Source organism: Pseudophryne corroboree, chromosome 1 (assembly GCF_028390025.1).
Source record: "Pseudophryne corroboree isolate aPseCor3 chromosome 1, aPseCor3.hap2, whole genome shotgun sequence".
Taxonomy (NCBI): Eukaryota; Metazoa; Chordata; class Amphibia; order Anura; family Myobatrachidae; genus Pseudophryne; species Pseudophryne corroboree.
This window is the reverse complement of record NC_086444.1, coordinates 623,211,869-623,230,729: the sequence shown is the minus strand read 5'-3', so window position 1 is coordinate 623,230,729 and position 18,861 is coordinate 623,211,869. Positions and strand designations below refer to the sequence as shown.

The 18,861-nt window shown below is 48.1% G+C and overlaps 1 protein-coding gene across 1 annotated transcript in view; it reads right to left on the bottom strand.

Moving 5' to 3' along the window:
- The window catches only part of CDC34 (cell division cycle 34, ubiqiutin conjugating enzyme), a 78,707-nt gene that overhangs the window by 59,423 nt on the left and 423 nt on the right, over positions 1-18,861 (bottom strand). Inside the window, exons 2-3 of the mRNA XM_063914475.1 lie at positions 10,715-10,801; positions 9,156-9,253 (exon numbers count right to left, since the gene is read on the bottom strand). Of these exons, the coding sequence (XP_063770545.1) occupies positions 9,156-9,253; positions 10,715-10,801 (185 nt within the window). The remainder of the gene's footprint in view (positions 1-9,155; positions 9,254-10,714; positions 10,802-18,861) is intronic.

Genomic DNA, 18,861 nt, shown 5'->3' with positions numbered 1-18,861 from the left:
AGACGCCACCATCTTTCCCAGAACTCGAGTGCATTGATGGACCGACACCCTTTTCGGCTTCGACAGGTCCCTGACTAAGCTCTGGAGTTCCTGGGCCTTTTCCATAGGGAGAAAAACCCTTTTCTGTTCTGTATCCAGAATCATGCCTAAGAAAGGCAAACTGTTCGTTGGAACCAACTGTTACTTTGGTAGATTGAGAATCCAGCCGTGCTGCTGCAACACCCTCAGGGAGAGTGATACACTGTTCAGCAACTGTTCTCTTGATCTCGCTTTTATTAGGAGATCGTCCAAGTACGGGATAACTGTGACTCCCTGCCTGCGCAGGAGCACCATCATTTCCGCCATTACCTTGGTGAAAACCCTTGGGGCCGTGGAAAGCCCAAACGGCAACGTCTGAAATTGGTAATGACAATCCTGTACAGCAAATCTCAGGAACGCCTGATGAGGAGGATATATGGGGACATGAAGGTATGCATCCTTTATGTCCAGGGACACCATATAATCCCCCCCCCTCCAGGCTGGCGATGAACGCTCTGAGCGATTCCATCTTGAACTTGAACCTTTTTAAGTACAGGTTTAAGGATTTTAAATTCAGAATGGGTCTGACAGAACCGTCCGGTTTCGGGACCACAAACAGGGTTGAGTAATACCCCATCCCCTGCTGAAGCAGGGGAACTTTGACCACCACTTGTTGAAGAGACAATTTTTGAATCGCATGTAAAACTACCTCCCTCTCTGGGGAAGAAGCCGGTAGGGTCGATTTGAAAAACCGGCGAGGAGGCACCTCTTCGAATTCCAGCCTGTAATCCTGGGAAACAAATGTCTATTGCCCAGGGATCCACCTCAGTGGAGCCCCAGCGTCATGCGGTGGATTTTGTAGAAGCCGGGGAGGACTTCTGCTCCTGGAAACTAGCTGTAGTTGGCAGCTTTTTCCCCTTGCCCTTACCTCTGGCAAGAAAGGAAGATCCCCGTACTCTCTTGGATTTATGCGACCGAAAGGACTGCATCTGATAATGTGGCGTTTTCTTAGGCTGTGAGGAAACAGAAGGCAAAAAATAGGATTTTGGTACTTACCAGGTAAATCCTTTTCTTTGAATCCATAGGGGGCACTGGAGTACTCTTGGGATATGGACGGGCTTCCGTAGGAACAGCACTGAATATTTAAATTTAGAACACTCCACCCCTCCATATCCCCGAGTACTTCTCAGTGTTTTTTACTGAGCCGAAACAGGAACTATAGAGAGGTTGACAATGGAGTATTACATATAACATAATGGACAATAACGAAGTTGACACATAACGTTACTGACAACTAAACAGTTGACACCATAACCAGCACTTGTAATTTGAACCAGTCGGTGAAAGTGTGTTACCATAAGATCCTCAGAACTAACCACAACTAGGTAAAACTGCTCTGGGTGGGCGTCCAGTGCCCCCTATGGATTCAAAGAAAAGGATTTACCTGGTAAGTACCAAAATCCTATTTTCTTTATCATCCACTAGGGGTCACTGGAGTACTCTTGGGACGTACCAAAGCTTCCCCCGTGGGCGGGAGAGCTGTTTGGCACTTGTAACACTAGGCGGCCAAAGCTAGATGCTGATGCCGGAAACGTATCAAACTTGTAAAAGCGCACAAACGTGTGCACTGAAGACCATGTAGCCGCACGGCAAAGCTGCGTCGTAGAAGCCCCCCGACCAGCTGCCCATGAAGTTCCCACAGAACGTGTGGAATGAGCGGTTACTGACGTAGGCGGTTGTAACCTAGCATGAAGGTAAGCCTGACGTATGGTCAGTTTTATCCATCTGGATAAAGTTTGTTTAGATGCTGGCCAACCTATCTTGGCAGCATCATAGAGAACAAATAACGTATCCGTCTTACGAACTGAAGACGTTCGGGATACATAAACGCGTAATGCGCGTACCACATCCAGAGTTCCAGAATGTGCTTTCAACACAGGAACTACTATTGGTTGATTTATGTGAAAAGATGACACTACCTTTGGTAAGAAGGCGGGATTCGTCCGAAGTTCCGCTCTGTCATCATGAAACACCAAATACGGTGCCTTGCATGACAAGGCACCCAAATCCGAAACACGCCTTGCCGAAGCTAAGGCTAGGAGAAAAATTGTTTTCCAAGTGAGAAACTTTATATCCACTTGCTGTAAGGGTTCAAAATATGAAGACTGTAAGAACTCTAAAACCAGATTCAAGTCCCATGGCGCTGTAGGTGGAATGAATGGAGGCTGTACTCTGAGTACACCTTGGAGAAAAGTGCGTATAGACGGCAATAGAGCCAATCGTTTATGAAAGTAAATTGACAAAGCAGATACCTGCACCTTTAGTGTAGATAAACGCAATCCTCCATCTAACCCTGTTTGTAGAAACAACAAAAGGCGGCATAACTTGAAAGATGATGTCGGGAATTTCCGAGCTTCACACCAACCTATATAGGCACGCCATATTCTGTAATAATGAGCTGCCGTAACCAGCTTCCTAGCTCGTAACATGGTTGGTATAACTGAATCTGGGATACCCTCTCTTTTTAAGAGGGCGGTCTCAACAGCCACCCCGTCAAACGCAGCCGCGCTAAATCGGGGTAAAGGAACGGACCCTGTTGTAACAGGTCTGGACGTAGCGGGAGCGGCCAAGGATCGTCTGCGAGTAATCCTCGGAGATCCGAGTACCAAGCTCTCCGAGGCCAATGAGGCGCCACTAGTATGACTGTGACCGACTCTTGATTCGTTTTAGCACCAGAGGGAGCAACGGAAACGGTGGAAACAGATACACAAGACTGTACGGCCACTCGACCGTGAGAGCATCCACCGCCACTGCCTTTGGATCTCTTGTTCTGGACACATACTGGAATGTCTGGTGATTGTGTCGAGACGCCATCAGGTCCACCTGAGGATAACCCCATCGCTGAACCAACATGTGAAACACTTCTGGATTTAATGCCCATTCGCCTGGATGAAAATCCCGACGACTGAGATAATCCGCTTCCCAGTTGTCCACTCCCGGAATGAACACGGCCGACAATATCACCTGGTGGCATTCCGCCCAATTGAGGATTCGAGCTACTTCCCGCATTGCCATGCGGCTTCTCGTTCCTCCTTGTTTGTTGATGTATGCGACCGCCGTCGCATTGTCCGACTGCACTTGGACAGGCTGAGAGCGAAGCATGTGCACAGCTTGTCGTAGCGCATTGTAAATTGCGCGGAGTTCTAGAACATTTATAGACAATTTCTCGTGATCCGCCCAGAGACCCTGGAGCTGACAATTTTGAATTACCGCTCCCCAACCTCTGAGACTGGCGTCCGTAGTTAGAATTATCCAATTCCAACCTCCGAACCGTCTTCCTGCGGTTAAATTGTGTTCCTTGAGCCACCAGAGCAGAGATACTCTTGCTGTTGGCGACAACCTCACCCTGTGGTGAATCTGCAGATGCGAGCCCGACCACTGGGCAAGCACATTCAGCTGAAATGGACGAGAGTGAAATCTTCCGAACTGAAGCGCCTCGAAAGCTGCCACCATTGTGCCTAAGAGGCGAATGCACAAGTGTACCGACACTGTGCGTGGCTTGAGCACTAATTGTACTAGATGGCGTAGCATTTGTACTTTCTGCTGTGGTAGGTAAATTCTTTGATTGACCGTATCGAGAATCATACCTAGGAACTGAAGGCGTTGAGACGGAATTGGATGTGATTTCTTGAAGTTGACAATCCAACCGTGGTGAACCAGTACATTGTATGTTAGCAGCGCATGTTGGAGAAGTATCTGTTGAGACGGAGCTTTGATGAGCAGATCGTCTAAATACGGAACTATTGTCACTCCCAGGGATCTGAGGTGAGCTATCATCACAGACATCACTTTGGTGAATACCCGAGGTGCTGAGGACAGGCCAAACGGTAGAGCCTGAAACTGGTAATGGTTTTGGCGTATTGCAAACCGTAAGAATTTCTGATGAGGCTGCCAAATTGGAATGTGTAAGTACGCATCCTTGAGGTCTAGCGCAATCATAAATTCCTTTGGCTCTAAACCCGCAATCACCGAACGTAGAGACTCCATCTTGAATCTGTAGTAAGTTACGTACTGATTGAGCCCCTTTAAGTTCAATATTGGTCTGACTGAGCCATCCGGCTTCGGTACCACAAACAGACTTGAATAATAACCCTGACCCTGTTGGTGTACAGGGACCGGAATCAACACTGCCGAATCCAGTAGGGACTGAATGGCAATTTGCAAAACCGTCCTCTTGTCGTCCGACAGAGGCAATCCTGTCTTGAAAAACAGCAGAGGCGGAAGACAGTCGAACTCTATTTTGTAACCTTTTAACACTAAATTGCGGATCCAGCCATCCGCGGATGTGTGGAACCACGCCACATGGAACGTCTGAAGGCGTGCTCCCACAATTGGAGAACCGAGATGGGCTGGTAGGCCGTCATGCCACTGGCTTGTCGGTAACCTTAGCGTCTTGGCGAGTTGTGTTGGTTTGTTGGAAACCACGTCCGCGACCACGTCTAGCAGGCGTGGCTGATTCTCTGCCACGTCCTCGAAAGGGCTGAGGTCTAAAGGATTTGAACGAAGGTCCAGCGTACCTTCTTCTTGGAACCGGTGGAGGCAATGGTAAGAAAACAGACTTACCTCCCGTAGCCTCCGCAATCCATGCGTCCAATTCTGGACCAAACAACTTCTTGCCATCGTAAGGCAACGCCTCTATACTTCGTTTGACCTCTGCCTCCGCATGATAAGTACGCAGGTAGAGTGCTCTTCGTGCCGTAACTAGCGACGATGAAATACGAGAAGTGAGCTGACAGACGTCAGTAGACGCTGTACAGAGATACTGTACAGCCTCAATCATTTGATTTACAAGAATTATCAGGTTTTCGTCATGTAAAGCAGATTTGAGTTCTGTAAGCCATATTATGAGCGCCTTAGTGACCCAAATGCCAACCAATCCAGGTCTTAGCATCACACCTGCTGCTACATACATGGATTTTAGCATATTTTCTATCTTGCGATCTGAAGGATCTTTAAGCGTAGTAGCTGCTGGCACTGGTATGGTTAATTTCTTGGTAAGCTTGGACACTGACGAATCAACTATTGGTGGATTCTCCCATGTACACGTTACCGAGTCTGGAAACGGATAACTAGACTTAAATCTGCGAGGTATAGAAAACCGTTTATCTGGATTCTGTCGTGTTTCTACTAACATCTGATTTAGAGAATCCGACAGAGGAAAACTTATTGGCGTCTTCCGTCGTTTCGTAAATACGACCTGATCATTTGTGAGAGGCTCCTCAGTTTCAGGAAACCTCAGAGACTGACGTACCGCTCTGATGAGATCATCAATGCCGGAACTGTTAACCTCCTCGCCATCTGACTCCACTTCGCCCTCCTCACACTCATCTCGTTCCGTGAGGTCTGGCATGGAATCGTCAGAATGCAACATAGCAGACACTGGAAAATCATAAGACATATGAAATTTATCCCGTTTACCCAAAATGGATTTGGACCTTACGCAAGGCTGAGACGCCTCCGGTAGTTCTGGCGGTCTCACCCTAGACTCAGATCTTACCGTTTCCCGCTCCTGACGAGCGGCGGTCAATTCTGATTGTAACCTATCCAGTACATTTACTAACATACCCCACGGAGGGTCCGGTGAGGAAATTGGTTGTAAAACAGGAGCAGAAATGGTATTCTGAACCGAATTCACAAAACATACTGTACATGTGGTAGATCCATCCGGTAATACACTGTTACAGACTTTGCAATTATGCTTTTTAGTTTTTGCTGGTGCCTTACTCATTATGGCGACAGACAATACAATACACAAAAAACAGACACCTGCACGACTCAGTAAAATAGCAGTAAGGTGTCTCTGTATATATATCTGGCCAAGTGCAGTACACGTGGCCAGTACTATGAAATGTGATCCCAAATTCCCACTAACACCCCTGCGCCTCCGGTGGAGTAGAGATGTAGTACTGGAACGTTCTGGAATCACAGAGGAAGACACAGGAAACATGGTTAAAATGGCCCCCCATGCTTATACATATAATCACTGCAGTTTCATGCTGATATTATAACCAGCCTGTGTAATCATGATAAAACCTCCTCCCTGGCAGTATAAACATCTTATATAGTTATATGCTATACTACCAACAGCCTGTTTCTGCTGTTCTTTCTCCCACCCCCTCGCATCTGCCCCATAGCGTGCAGTGCGGGTAGCGGGCACCCCGGTACCTGGGAGCGCGTGTTAGCGCTATGAGACCCGGCAGCAGCGGTCAAGCGACGGGCGGAAATGCAGTACAAGCGGCAGGCGGACCCGTTGTTTCCCCCTGCAAGACGCGCCGGACCAGCGGGGAAGCCGACTTCAGAGACGCGGGAGCAGTGTCTGAAGCGGCGGGCGTAAGCGGGGCTATGTTACCCGGCGGCCGGAGCAACTGCGGCGGGCGGCAGACACTTCCCCACACCTCGGGGCGGCAGCGGAAGCTGACCGCCCCGTTCTCTCCCCTCACATACCTTTATAGAAACGTCTGTGAAGAGGCTCCGACGGGGCTTCTTAGTAAGCGCCGGCCAGCCTGCAGGAAATGCTGTGTGGGCTGTGAGGGAGCTCTTTCAGAGAGGCCCGACACGCCCCTGCTGCTATCAGCAGCTGCACTATCCCTGACCCTGCCTTTTGGAAGGGGGAAAGGGATGTGTAAAATAGAAAAAATAAAAATAAAAAGAAAATTCTTCAATATTAATCGTGACTTAAGTCACCTAGCTGTTGCTACGTTGAGCACAGAAAAAACACTGAGAAGTACTCGGGGATATGGAGGGGTGGAGTGTTCTAAATTTAAATATTCAGTGCTGTTCCTACGGAAGCCCGTCCATATCCCAAGAGTACTCCAGTGACCCCTAGTGGATGATAAAGAAAAGTTGATTTACCTGCAGTAGCTGTGGAAACCAGGTCCGTGAGACCTTCCCCAAACAATTCCTTACCCTTGAAAGGCAAAACCTCCATATGCCTCTTCGAGTCGGCATCACCCGTCCATTGTCGGGTCCATAGGGCTCGCCTAGCAGAAATCGCCATAGCGTTGGCTCTGGAACCCAGTAGGCCCACGTCTCTCTGAGCATCCCTCATATATAGGACAGCATCCTTAATGTGACCCAGGGTCAATAAAATGGTTTCCTTATCCAGCGTATCAATATCAGCAGATAAGGTATCTGTCCACGCTGCTACAAACCCAAGCCGACGCTATCGCCGGTCTGAGTAATGTACCAGTATGTGTGTAAATTGACTTCATGGTAGTCTCCTGCCTGCGATCAGCAGGATCCTTGAGGGTTGCGGTATATTGAGATGGCAGCGCTACCTTTTTGGATAAGCGTGTCAACGCTTTGTCCACCCTTGGGGAGGATTCCCACCGTATCCTGTCCTTAGCCGGGAAAGGATACGCCATAAGAATCCTTTTGGTAATCTGCAGTTTCCCAAGCCCTTTCAAACAACTCATTTAGCTCATGTGAAGGGGGAAAAGTAACCTCAGGTTTCTTTTCTTTAAACATGTGGACCCTCGTGTCCGGTACAGAGGCGTCATCTGTGATATGCAACACATCTTTTATTGCAATAATCATATAATTAATACTTTTAGCCAATTTTGGCTGCAACTTCGCATCATCGTAGTCGACACTGGAGTCAGAATCCGTGTCTACTACTTGGGATAGTGGGCGCTTTTGAGACCCAGAAGGTCCCTGCGACATAGTGAAAGGCAGGGCTTGACTCCCTGTACATTCCCTGGACCCTGCTTTGTCCAACCTTTTGTGTAATAAATTCACATTTGCATTTAAAACATTCCACATATCCACCCAGTCAGGTGTCGGCGTTGCCGACGGAGACACCACACTCATTTGCTCCACCTCCTCCCTAGAAGAGCCTTCCGCTTCAGACATGCCGACACACGCGTACCGACACCCGACACTCAGGAAAATCTCTAATCTGGAGACAGTTCCCCAACAAGGCCCTTTGGAGAGACAGAGCGAGAGTATGCCAGCACACACCCAGCGCCAATGACCTTGGAAAAAATTCCCAGATAGATGTAGCGCTTTTATTATATATATTCACTGCGCCAAATTATGTGCCCCCCCCCCTTCTTTAAAACCCTCTGTCACCATGTTCAGCAGGGGAGAGTCCGGGGAGCCAGCTTCTCAGCGGTGTGCGGTGGAGAAAATGGCGCTGGTGAGTGCTGAGGGATCAAGCTCCGCCCCCTCAGCGGCGGGCTTCGGTCCCGCTCGATTTCTTTAAAAACTGGCGGGGGATTTCCTATATACAGCCTGTGTGTGTGTGTGTGTGTGTGTGTGTGTGTGTGTGTGTGTGTGTGTGTGTGTGTGTGTGTGTGTGTGTGTGTGTGTATATATATATATATATATATATATATATATATATATATATATATATATATATATATATATATATATCAGTCCTAGAGGTTTAAAATTGCTGCCCAGGGTGCCCGCCCTGCACCCATCAGTGCCTGCCATGTGTCTGAAGTCTTCTATCTTCTCATACTCACCCGGCTTCTATCTTCCGGCTCTGTAAGGAGGACGGCGGCGCGGCTCCGGGACGAACTGTGAGGGGAGACCTGCGTTCCGACTCCCTCTGGAGCTAATGGTGTCCAGTAGCCTAAGAAGCAGAGCCTAGCATTTAAGTAGGTCTGCTTCTCTCTCCTCAGTCCCACGATGCAGGGAGCCTGTTGCCAGCAGGGCTCCCTGAAAATAAAAAAAACCTAACTAAATTTTTTCTTTCAGAGAAACTCAGGAGAGCTCCCTGTAATACACCCAGTCTCCTCTGGGCACAGTATCAAACTGAGGTCTGGAGGAGGGGCATAGAGGGAGGAGCCAGTGCACACCCATATCTAAAGTTCTTTTAGTGCCCATGTCTCCTGCAGAGCCCGTCTATCCCCATGGTCCTTACGGAGTCCCCAGCATCCTCTAGGACGTAAGAGAAAAGCTGTTTATGGTATCTCGCTTTTTAGCTAGGATTTCTAGGAAGAGGCATAAACACTATAGCACACAACATGCATTATACTGGAGGAAAATGAGCATTAGCAGCAGTGATCGCATTAAAGTAGACTTAGTAGACACGGCCACTAGCAGTTCTAGGATTTAAACCCACTTACCGCACATTCTGAGTGGGGTTCCACCGCTCGGAAGGAAGTTCTCCACTCTGAGGGTCATCTACTGGGGGATGCAAGATGGAAATACATACATCTCCATTCTGTAAGAAACACAAAGTTCACTCGAAAATGCAGTAATTCGGGGTTCAAGTAATTAGTATTTTTATCTCATCTACTGAAATGCAAAATAGAGTTCATTTAATTTACTAAGAGTAATTACTCAATAGGCAAACACAATATCAGTATAAAACAAAGAATATATGAATATAATATGACAAATGACCTTGGTGCAGATACAACTGAAAGTATAGTAAAATGACTAGGTAGTGTAAACAGAACAATGAAGTTTATTATAGGTCAACATTTCTGTCAACACTAGAGAACGTTTATCAAAACATTAACCCTGCAGTAAAAGTTTTTGTTTTTTTTACAAACTTGTGCGTACAGCTGGGCCAGTATGATAACTACATAGTGTTAGGGCAATGAAGTGAGCAGCAGGCAAGCAGAAAGGGAGGTGCTGTAAGATAGTGAACAGCAATGATGATGAGACGTACAGTGAAAGTAGCGGATACAGGAGAGAGCGGAAAAGGAGAACACAGAAGGCTGGAGAGGAGAGTGACATTTTATACAGCATTGTTGTATATTTTATGCTAGGGTCACTTCAGACTAAGGGGGTAATTCAGAGTTGATCGCAGCAGCAAATTTGTTAGCAGTCGGGCAAAACCACGTGCACTGCAGGGGGGGCAGATATAACGTGCAGAGAGTTAGATTTGGGTGGGTTATTTTATTTCTGTGCAGGGTAAATACTGGCTGCTTTATTTCTACACTGCAATTTAGATTTCAGTTTGAACACACCCCTCCCAAATCCAACTCTCTCTGCACGTTATATCTGCCCCCCCTGCAGTGCACATGGTTTTGCCCAACTGCTAACAAATTTGCTGCTGCGATCAACTCGGAATTAGGCCTTAAACCCCCCAGCTGTCACACCCTCTGATCTTACTGGCCCGATCCTCAGTTATTTTCACTGCTTGCGGGTCTCCACATGAATAGCATTGGACCCGTTCCTGGGAGAAGAGACCACTCAAGCAACCCATGGCTAATTCAATCTCCTCCATAAAGCGTAATAACATTACACATTATGTACGTCATAAAAAGATAGTAAGCCTAAAGTTATTTTTCATGCGATTAACGTAATTAGCTTTATGTTATTTTAGACTTAAGCAGAGCTTTAAACACACACACACACACACACACACACACACACACACACACACCAAGAGGGTTTTCAAATGAAATGAAAATACATGGGGAAGAGCAGTATAAAGGCTTCTAAAGAGTAATAAAATGGAGAAATTGCCCTAAGCAACTTCCAGCTAGAATTTATCTGGTACATTCTGTAAAATGATAGGTAGAACCAGTTGGATCTCTAAAGGCAACTTCTCCCCTATGGTCTGAAAAATATAACCATGTCATATAGTTATGGTAAAAAAAAAAAAAAAAAAAAAGTATCATTGCCTTCCATTAAGGGCACTTTGTAAAACAAAAACAGCATGCACACTTACCTCATAAATGTTTGGGTGCCACATTTTTGTCAGGAACCGGAATGCTGGAGGAGAATATGGATAATCTACTGGGAACTTTAGGCGAGCCTGTCACAAAGAAAGCATAATAATAAGTATGCCACATACAGTGATTTTCAACCATTTTTTTTACTCGCGGCACACCGAACAATATTTTAAAATTGCCAAGGCACACCATAAGTTCCCCACAGAAAAAAACCACCAAAACACACACATTGGCCTACACAGAAAAAAAACAATCACATTGCTCCCCACATAAATCATGTTGCTCAATACATAAATCCTATTGCTCCCCACATAAATCAATTACATTGCTCCCCACATAAATCATGTTGCTCACACATAAATCAATCACATTTCTCCCCACATAACTCCTATTGTTCCCCACTGGAGAAATAAAACAACAAATATTAGCCCCTACCGGTCAGCTGTCCTCCTTCCTGTCCCTCAGTGGCGGGGATTGTTCTTAGTGGAGTGCTGCAAATACTGAGCAGCGGGCGCTCGGGCAGGTGTGGATGTGGGTGTGCAAGGAAAGCTGTGTATGCAGGCAGGAAATGGAAGATGTGTATGCAGGCGGGTGGGCTGGCTGGTGATACGCAGCGGCCGTGACCTATGATATCACACCGCCGCGTCTTCAAGGCATAGGTCACGGCCGGAACACGACTAATCCTCTAATACCCCCCTTTTACACTCGCGGCTCTGGTCATTCCCGGGAATGTGTCCCGGTATATATGCCAGAACACATTCCCGGGAATGACCCTTTTACATTCGCGGCCCGACCCGGCATATTATTAGTTTTAGCGTTCTTTTCCAAAATGAAACATTTTCATATAAGTGGCACAACTGTTTCAGCTATGTAAATACAAAGGTTTATTAGTCCTTCCTTATAGTGTCAGTTGTCCTGAAATGTCACATTGGAGCATAAACGGTTGGTGTGACGGTTAGTGTTACTGCCTCATAGCACTGAAGGTACTTGAACGCTGTTTGAACCTGGGGCAACGTTCTAAAATCCCTTTTACACTGCAACTTGTTCCCAGGTTATTCCTGGGCTGACCCGTTTCACAGTGAACCAGTGCCATCCCTACAAAATATTAGAGGCGGGGATGTGCTAATGGGAAAATGCGATAAAACCTCCGTTTTATCACATTTTCGTATGTACTAACCCCCGTCCGCCACGTTTTCGCCCCTACGGGTATCGCCATCTTTGGATGGTGATAACCTAAAAAAATAAAAAACACTATGGGCTTCTTATCGCCAACCCCCCTCCCTCCCCGGCATACCTTCTTCAAGGAAACCCTGGCCCAGAAGCTAAACTCCTCCTCCCCCTAGCAACCCAGCCGGAGGTCCTTCCGGCTGCAGGGAGGAGGAGGAGGCGCCCATGACAGCCTGCTCCCCGGCAGGTGGAGACCCCCCGCACACCACCTCACAGGTATCGCAGGGGGCCTCAGTCACTGAAAAGTGATGTTAATCGCATAGGTTAGTACATATGCGATCAACATCGCTGCGATGGGCGGAGACGTATGTTAATACATCCCGCCCTGTGTGTCATAAGAAATGGACTGCTCTTCTGCTGGTGGTGGATGTGAACTTTGCTGTAGTGCTTTCAGCTTGTGCTTGATCCCACTGGAAGTCAGGATTTGGGCTATGTTATAGTATACTGTGGCACCCTGGACAGTGACAGATCTGTGTCTGCGGCTCTCCTCCACACCATGTATAGCCAGCAGCTTGCAGACCTCCTAGTCTTTCCATCGATCCGTGCTGTCTGCTCTTTCCTAATATCATCAGCCTGTGTCGTTACCCCCCCAATCAGCAACTTTCAGTGTGACTCGGGTTAAAAATCACGGGTCGTACCATTCATATTACAGGCTACTTAGGTCTAACCCTGCTAGGTGCTAGGGTCAAAGACCCATGACATTAGACCTGGGTAGACCCTATCACACAGAGAACAGAACCGGGTTGACCCAGTTTATCCCAGGTCCAAATCTCTGCAGCATTACCTGTACAGCCCACTCATAATAGGATTTTAATTACCTACCGGTAAATCCTTTTCTCGTAGTCCATAGAGGATGCTGGGGTCCATATTAGTACCATGGGGTATAGATGGGTCCACTAGGAGCCACTGGCACTTTAAGAGTTTGAGAGTGTGCTGGCTCCTCCCTCTATGCCCCTCCTAGCAGACTAAGTATAGGAACTGTGCCCGATGAGACGGACATCTTCAAGACAAGGATTTTACACAGATAGTGGCGAGATTCACACCAGCTCACAGAACAAGGCAAACCAAGCTAACTAGCTTGAAACTCAGCAACAGCTGAAACATTACTTACCCAGTAACAAGGCAGTACTTAACTAAGAAGAAGGTCGTACTGAACCATATAACTACTGCAGGATAACGAAGCGCTGGGCGGGCGCCCAACATCCTCTACGGACTACGAGAAAAGGATTTACGGGTAGGAAATTAAAATCCTATTTTCTCTTACGTCCTAGAGGATGCTGGGGTCCATATTAGTACCATGGGGATGTACCAAAGCTCCCAGAACGGGAGGGAGAGCGTCGAGGCTCCTGCAGAACTGAATGATCAAACTTTAGGTCCTCAGAGGCCAAAGTATCGAACTTGTAGAACTTAGCAAACGTGTTCGACCCAGAAGTAGCCGCTCGGCAAAGCTGTAAAGCCGAGACACCCCGGGCAGCTGCCCAGGAAGAACCCACCTTACAAGTAGAGTGGGCCTTAACAGATCTTGGACACGGCAAGCCTGTCGTAGAATATACATGCTGGATAGTGAACCTGATCCAGCGAGAAATCGTCTGCTTAGAAGCAGGACACCCAATTTTCTTGGGATCATACAGGGCAAACAGAGTCCGATTTTCTGTGACGAGCGGTCCTCTTCACAAAGATCTTCAGAGCCCTTACGACATCCAAGGACTTTGAAATAATTGAGGAGTCAGTAGCAACTGGCACCACAATAGGCTGGTTGATATGAAAAGCCGACACAACCTTAGGAAGAAACGGTTGACGGGTCCGGAGCTCAGTTCTATCTTCGTGGAAGATCAAGTAGGGGCTTTTACAAGACAAAGCCCCCAACTCCGACACACGTCTAGCAGAAGCTAAGGCCAACAAAGTGACACACTTCCATGTGAGAAACTTGACCTCAACCTCCTGTAGAGGCTCAAACCAATCTGATTGGAGGAACTGTAACACCACCTTAAGATCCCAGGGCGGTACAAAGGGAGGCTGGATGTGCAGAACCCCTTTCAAGAAAGTCTGAACCTCAGGGAGGGAAGCCAGCTGTTTCTGGAAGAAAATGGATAGGGGCAAAATCTGGACCTTAACGGATCCCAACTTCAGTCCCATATCCACACTTGCTTGCAGGAAGAGGAGAAACTCCACCGTAGGAAAATTTCTTGGACTCACACCAAGATACATACTTTTTCCAAATGTGATGGCAATGTTGAGATGTTACTCCATTCCTAGCCTGTATCAGGGTAGGAATAACCTTGTTCGGAATGCCCTTCCAAGCTAATATCTGGCGTTCAACCTCCACGCCGTCAAACGTAGCCGCAGTAAGTTGATAAGCAAACTTCCCCTGTTGCAGTAGGTCCTCGCAAAGAGGAAGAGGCCTCGGATCTTCCAGCAGAAGATCCACGTACCAAGCCCTTCTTGGCCAGTCCGGAGCAATGAGGATTGAGTGAACTCTTGTTATCCTTATGAGTTTTTGAACTCTTGGAATGAGTGGAAGTGGAGGAAACACGTACACCGACTGGAACACCAACGGAGACACCAAGGCGTCCACTGCCACGGCTTGCGGGTCCCTTGACCAGTAGCAATACCTCCGAAGCTTCTTGTTGAGACGGGAGGCCATCATGTCTATTTGAGGTACTCCCCAAAAGCTCTGTCACCTCCTTGAACACCTCCGGATGGAGGACCCACTCTCCTGGATGGAGATCGTGTCTGCTGAGGAAGTCCGCTTCCCAGCTGTCTACTCCCGGAATGAAGATTGCTGACAGCGCCATTGCGTGTTTTTCTGCCTAGAGGATGATTCTTGTTACCTCTGACATCGCAGCTCTGCTCTTCGTTCAGCCCTGTCGGTTTATGTAAGCCACCATCGTTACATTGTCCGACTGCACTTGAATGGCTCGATCTCGCACAAGATGAGCCGCTTGGAGAAGACCGCTGTAGACGGCTCTTAGTTCCAGAATGTTTATTGGAAGACTGGATTCTAGGCTTGATCACCTTCCCTGGAAAGTTTCCCCTGAGTGACTGCACCCCAGCCCCAGAGACTTGCATCCGTGGTTAGAAGGGTCCAAGTCCTGAACCCCAAACCTGCGGCCCTACAGAAGGTGAGCTATCTGCAGCCACCAGAGGAGTGAGATCCTGGCTTACATGTGTAGATGAGATCCCGACCACTTGTCCAGGAGATCCAGTTGGAAGGACAGAGCATTAAACCTCCCGTACTGTAGAGCCTCGTAAGAAGCAACCATCTTCCCCAGAAGGCAAATGCACTGATGAACAGATACCCGGGCTGGCTCCAGGACGTCCCGGAGCATTGTTTGAATCACCAACGCTTTCTCCTCTGGCAGAAACACCTTCTGCACTTCCGTGTCGAGGATCATTCTAAGAAAAAAAGACAATCTCCTTGTCTGCTCCAAATGTGATTTTGGAAGGTTCAGGATCCAACCATGTTCTCTGAGCAGATGAGTCATGAGAATAATGGACTGCAACAACATCTCCCTGGACAATGCCTTTATCAGCAGATCGTCCAGATATGGAACCATGTTCACCCCCTGTCTGCGGAGGAGAACCATCATCTCTGCCACTACCTTGGGGAACACCCTCGGTGCTGTGGAGAGGCCAAATGGCAGCGCCTGAAATTGATAGTCACTGAGTAACAGTGCAAATATGAGATAAGCCTGGTGCGGCAGCCAAATCGGGATGTGGAGGTACGCATCCTTGATATCCAGGGATACCAGAAACTCTCCCTCCTCCAGACCTGAGATCACTGCCCTGAGAGACTCAATTTTGAATTTGAATAGCCTTCAGGTAAGGGTTCAGCGATTTCAAGTTCAAAATTAGTCTGACCGAACCATCCGGTTTCAGTACCACGGAAAAGTTTGAATAATAACCCTTGTTTTGCATATGAGGTGGAACTGGAATAATGACCTGTGACTTTTCCAATTTTTGGATGGCTTCCTGTAGGATAGCCCTGTCTGTCAGCTATGATTTGAAGAATCTGTGAGGCAGGAGTTCTTGAAACTCCAGTCTGTACCCCTGGGACACAATATCTGAAACGTCTGAGTCTCGCACCCACCAAACCGTCCTCCAGGCTGTGCGGTCCACCGTCATGCTGAAGATTTTGAGGAACCAGAAGCAGGTTTCTGGTGAGCCTACGGGAGCAGGCTTTTTGGATTTTGCACGACCCCCTCTAAAGAAGGTGGTAGGAGGCTTGGACTTTTTTGCCCTAGCGGTCTGCGATGCAGCTGAAGAAAAAAGGTTTCTGTGTAGGAGGTGTAGCAGAGGGAATGAAAGGTGACTTACCCGCGGTTGACGTGGAAATCCACACATCCAATGCTTTCCCAAATAGAGCGTGACCTGTGTAGGGTAGGCTCTCCACACTTTTCCTGGATTCCGCGTCAGCAGACCATTGGCATAGCCAGAGTCCCCTGCGAGCGGATACCGACATGGAAGATATCCGCGCAGTCAGCGTACCCAGGTCCTTCATGGACTCCACCAAGAACCCCGCAGAATCCTGTATGTTACGTAGAAACAATTCAATGTCACTTCTATCCATTGTACACAAATCCTCTAGTAATGTGCCTGACCACTTTACTATGACTTTAGAAATCCATGCACAGGCAATAGTGGGCCTTAATGCCACTCCTGAAGCAGTATAAATGGATTTGAGCTTGGTGTCAATATTACCATCAGCCGGTTCTTTTAACACGGTAGATCCAGGGACAGGTAAAACCACTTTTTTTTTTTTTGGAGACAGATGCGTCAACTATGGGTGGGTTTTCCCATTTTTTCCTATCCTCAGGGAAGGGAAAAGCAACCAGAACCCTTTTTGGGATCTGGAATTTTTTCTCCGGGTTTTCCCAGGATTTTTCAAATATAGCGTTTAATTTTTTAGACGCAGGGAAGGTTACCGAGACTCTTATTGTCAGTGTAGTAAGCATCCTTATCCTGCTCAGGTGGCGTGTCAGTAATATTTAACACATCTCTAATGGCCTCAATCATGAGCTGCACCCCATTTGCAAGGGATGCCGGCCCCCAGCACATCCCCATCACCGTATGCAGTATCAGAATTGGTATCCGTGTCATCTTGCATAATTTGGGCAAGAGCACGTTTCTGTGGGAACATGCTAGGGGATTTTGCAGGAATAGGAACAGAACCTGACCAAACTGCCATAGATTTCTTTAACACCCGAGTTTCAGTCTCAGTATTTGCTACCCTTGTAGAGATCTGAGAGATCATCCCTTTAATAGAGGTTAACCACTCAAGCATCCGAGACAAGGCATTACATTCCTGTGTACATGGAATGGACTCCTCCTAAGAGGAAACATCCTCTGCAGCATATGACACAGAGTTCCAAAACATGGCTATGGAAGATAACAAACACCCCCACACACACACAGGGAAATGTCAGACACAGCATCCCCCCCCCCCCCAAGTATGCCACAGAGAGACACAGAGATTGGAGCCAACCCAAACACAGCGCTGTTTGAGGTAGAAATAACACAACTACCAGCGCTATCTGTGTACCTTAATAGACTACACAGCCTCCCCCCCCCCCCCCCCCTCTTCTACAACCCCCGTTACCGCACAGGATAGCTGGAGTTGCCTGGAGGGACAGCTCTTCCTGGGGCAGATGTATTAACCTGGAGAAGGCATAAGGAAGTGATACACCAGTGATATGTGCAAGGTGATAAACACACCAGCCAATCAACTCCAATATGTAAATTAACAGTTAGAATCTGATTGGCTGGTGCGTTTATCACCTTGCACATATCACTGGTTTATCACTTCTTTATGCCTTCTCCAGGTTAATAAATATGCCCCCCTGTCGTCTCTGTATCAGGATCCGGAGGCAGGAAAATGTCGCTGAACGTTGGGTCCTCCCTGAAAAGCTCTGCCCCCTGAACATGGCGCTGCTTCCCTCTCTTCAGTTGTTTTATACTGGCCTGCGGTTAGTGCTGGCAGCGTTACAGAGATCCCTGACAGACTTGTAGACCAGTGTAGGGTATCGGCTCTGGCTCAGGGCGCCCCTCACAGCGCCGCACTATGTACCGCCTACCCTGTAGCCGCCATCTTCACACCGGTTCCCCGCTTGCCAGGGGGCCGGTGACTCACTCGCCACCGAACTCTTCTGGTTCTGTAAGGGCGTGGCGGAATGCTGCGGGAGTGAGCGGTTGCCTGGAGCGGCTAACGATCAGCACCCTCAGGAGCTCAGTGTCCTGTCAGCGGAGATAGTGGCTCAGACCCCTCAGGGCAGACACTACTCCCTCTCCCCCCCCCCCCACCACCACCACCTTAGTCCCACGAAGCAGGGAGGCTGTTGCCAGCAGCCTCCCTGTGCCTAAACTAACTTGTAGAAAGAGCTTCCCTAGCTGTGACCGGCTCCTCCAAGCACATTTTCTAAACTGAGTCTGGCAGGAGGGGCATAGAGGGAGGAGCCAGCCCACACTCTCAAACTCTTAAAGTGCCAGTGGTTCCTAGTGGACCCGTCTATACCCTATAGTACTAATGTGGACCCCATCATCCTCTAGGACGTAAGAGAAAACAATATGTACAAGCCGTTTGTGTGTCAGTACAGGTGCCAGGATCTTCCTATATGGCATAAGAGAGTAGATGATGGTGTTATGGTGTGTGGGGCTGAGTGTGTGTGTGCAGAAACAGATTGCTTTGTATACTACAACACAACTAAGGTAAGAAAAGCAGCACAAGGCTCCGCAGCAGCAAGGACACACACAGTGTTACATGATGTTACTGGCATGTTGTGTGAGAACTCCTCCACACATACATATGCCCCGGGTGTCGGGCACACACACAGTGCATAAAGCTGCGCCCCCAGCCACATTGTCGGGGCCCAGCAGAGACTCCCCTTCCCCGCACCCTCGGCCTCAGTACAGCAGCCCC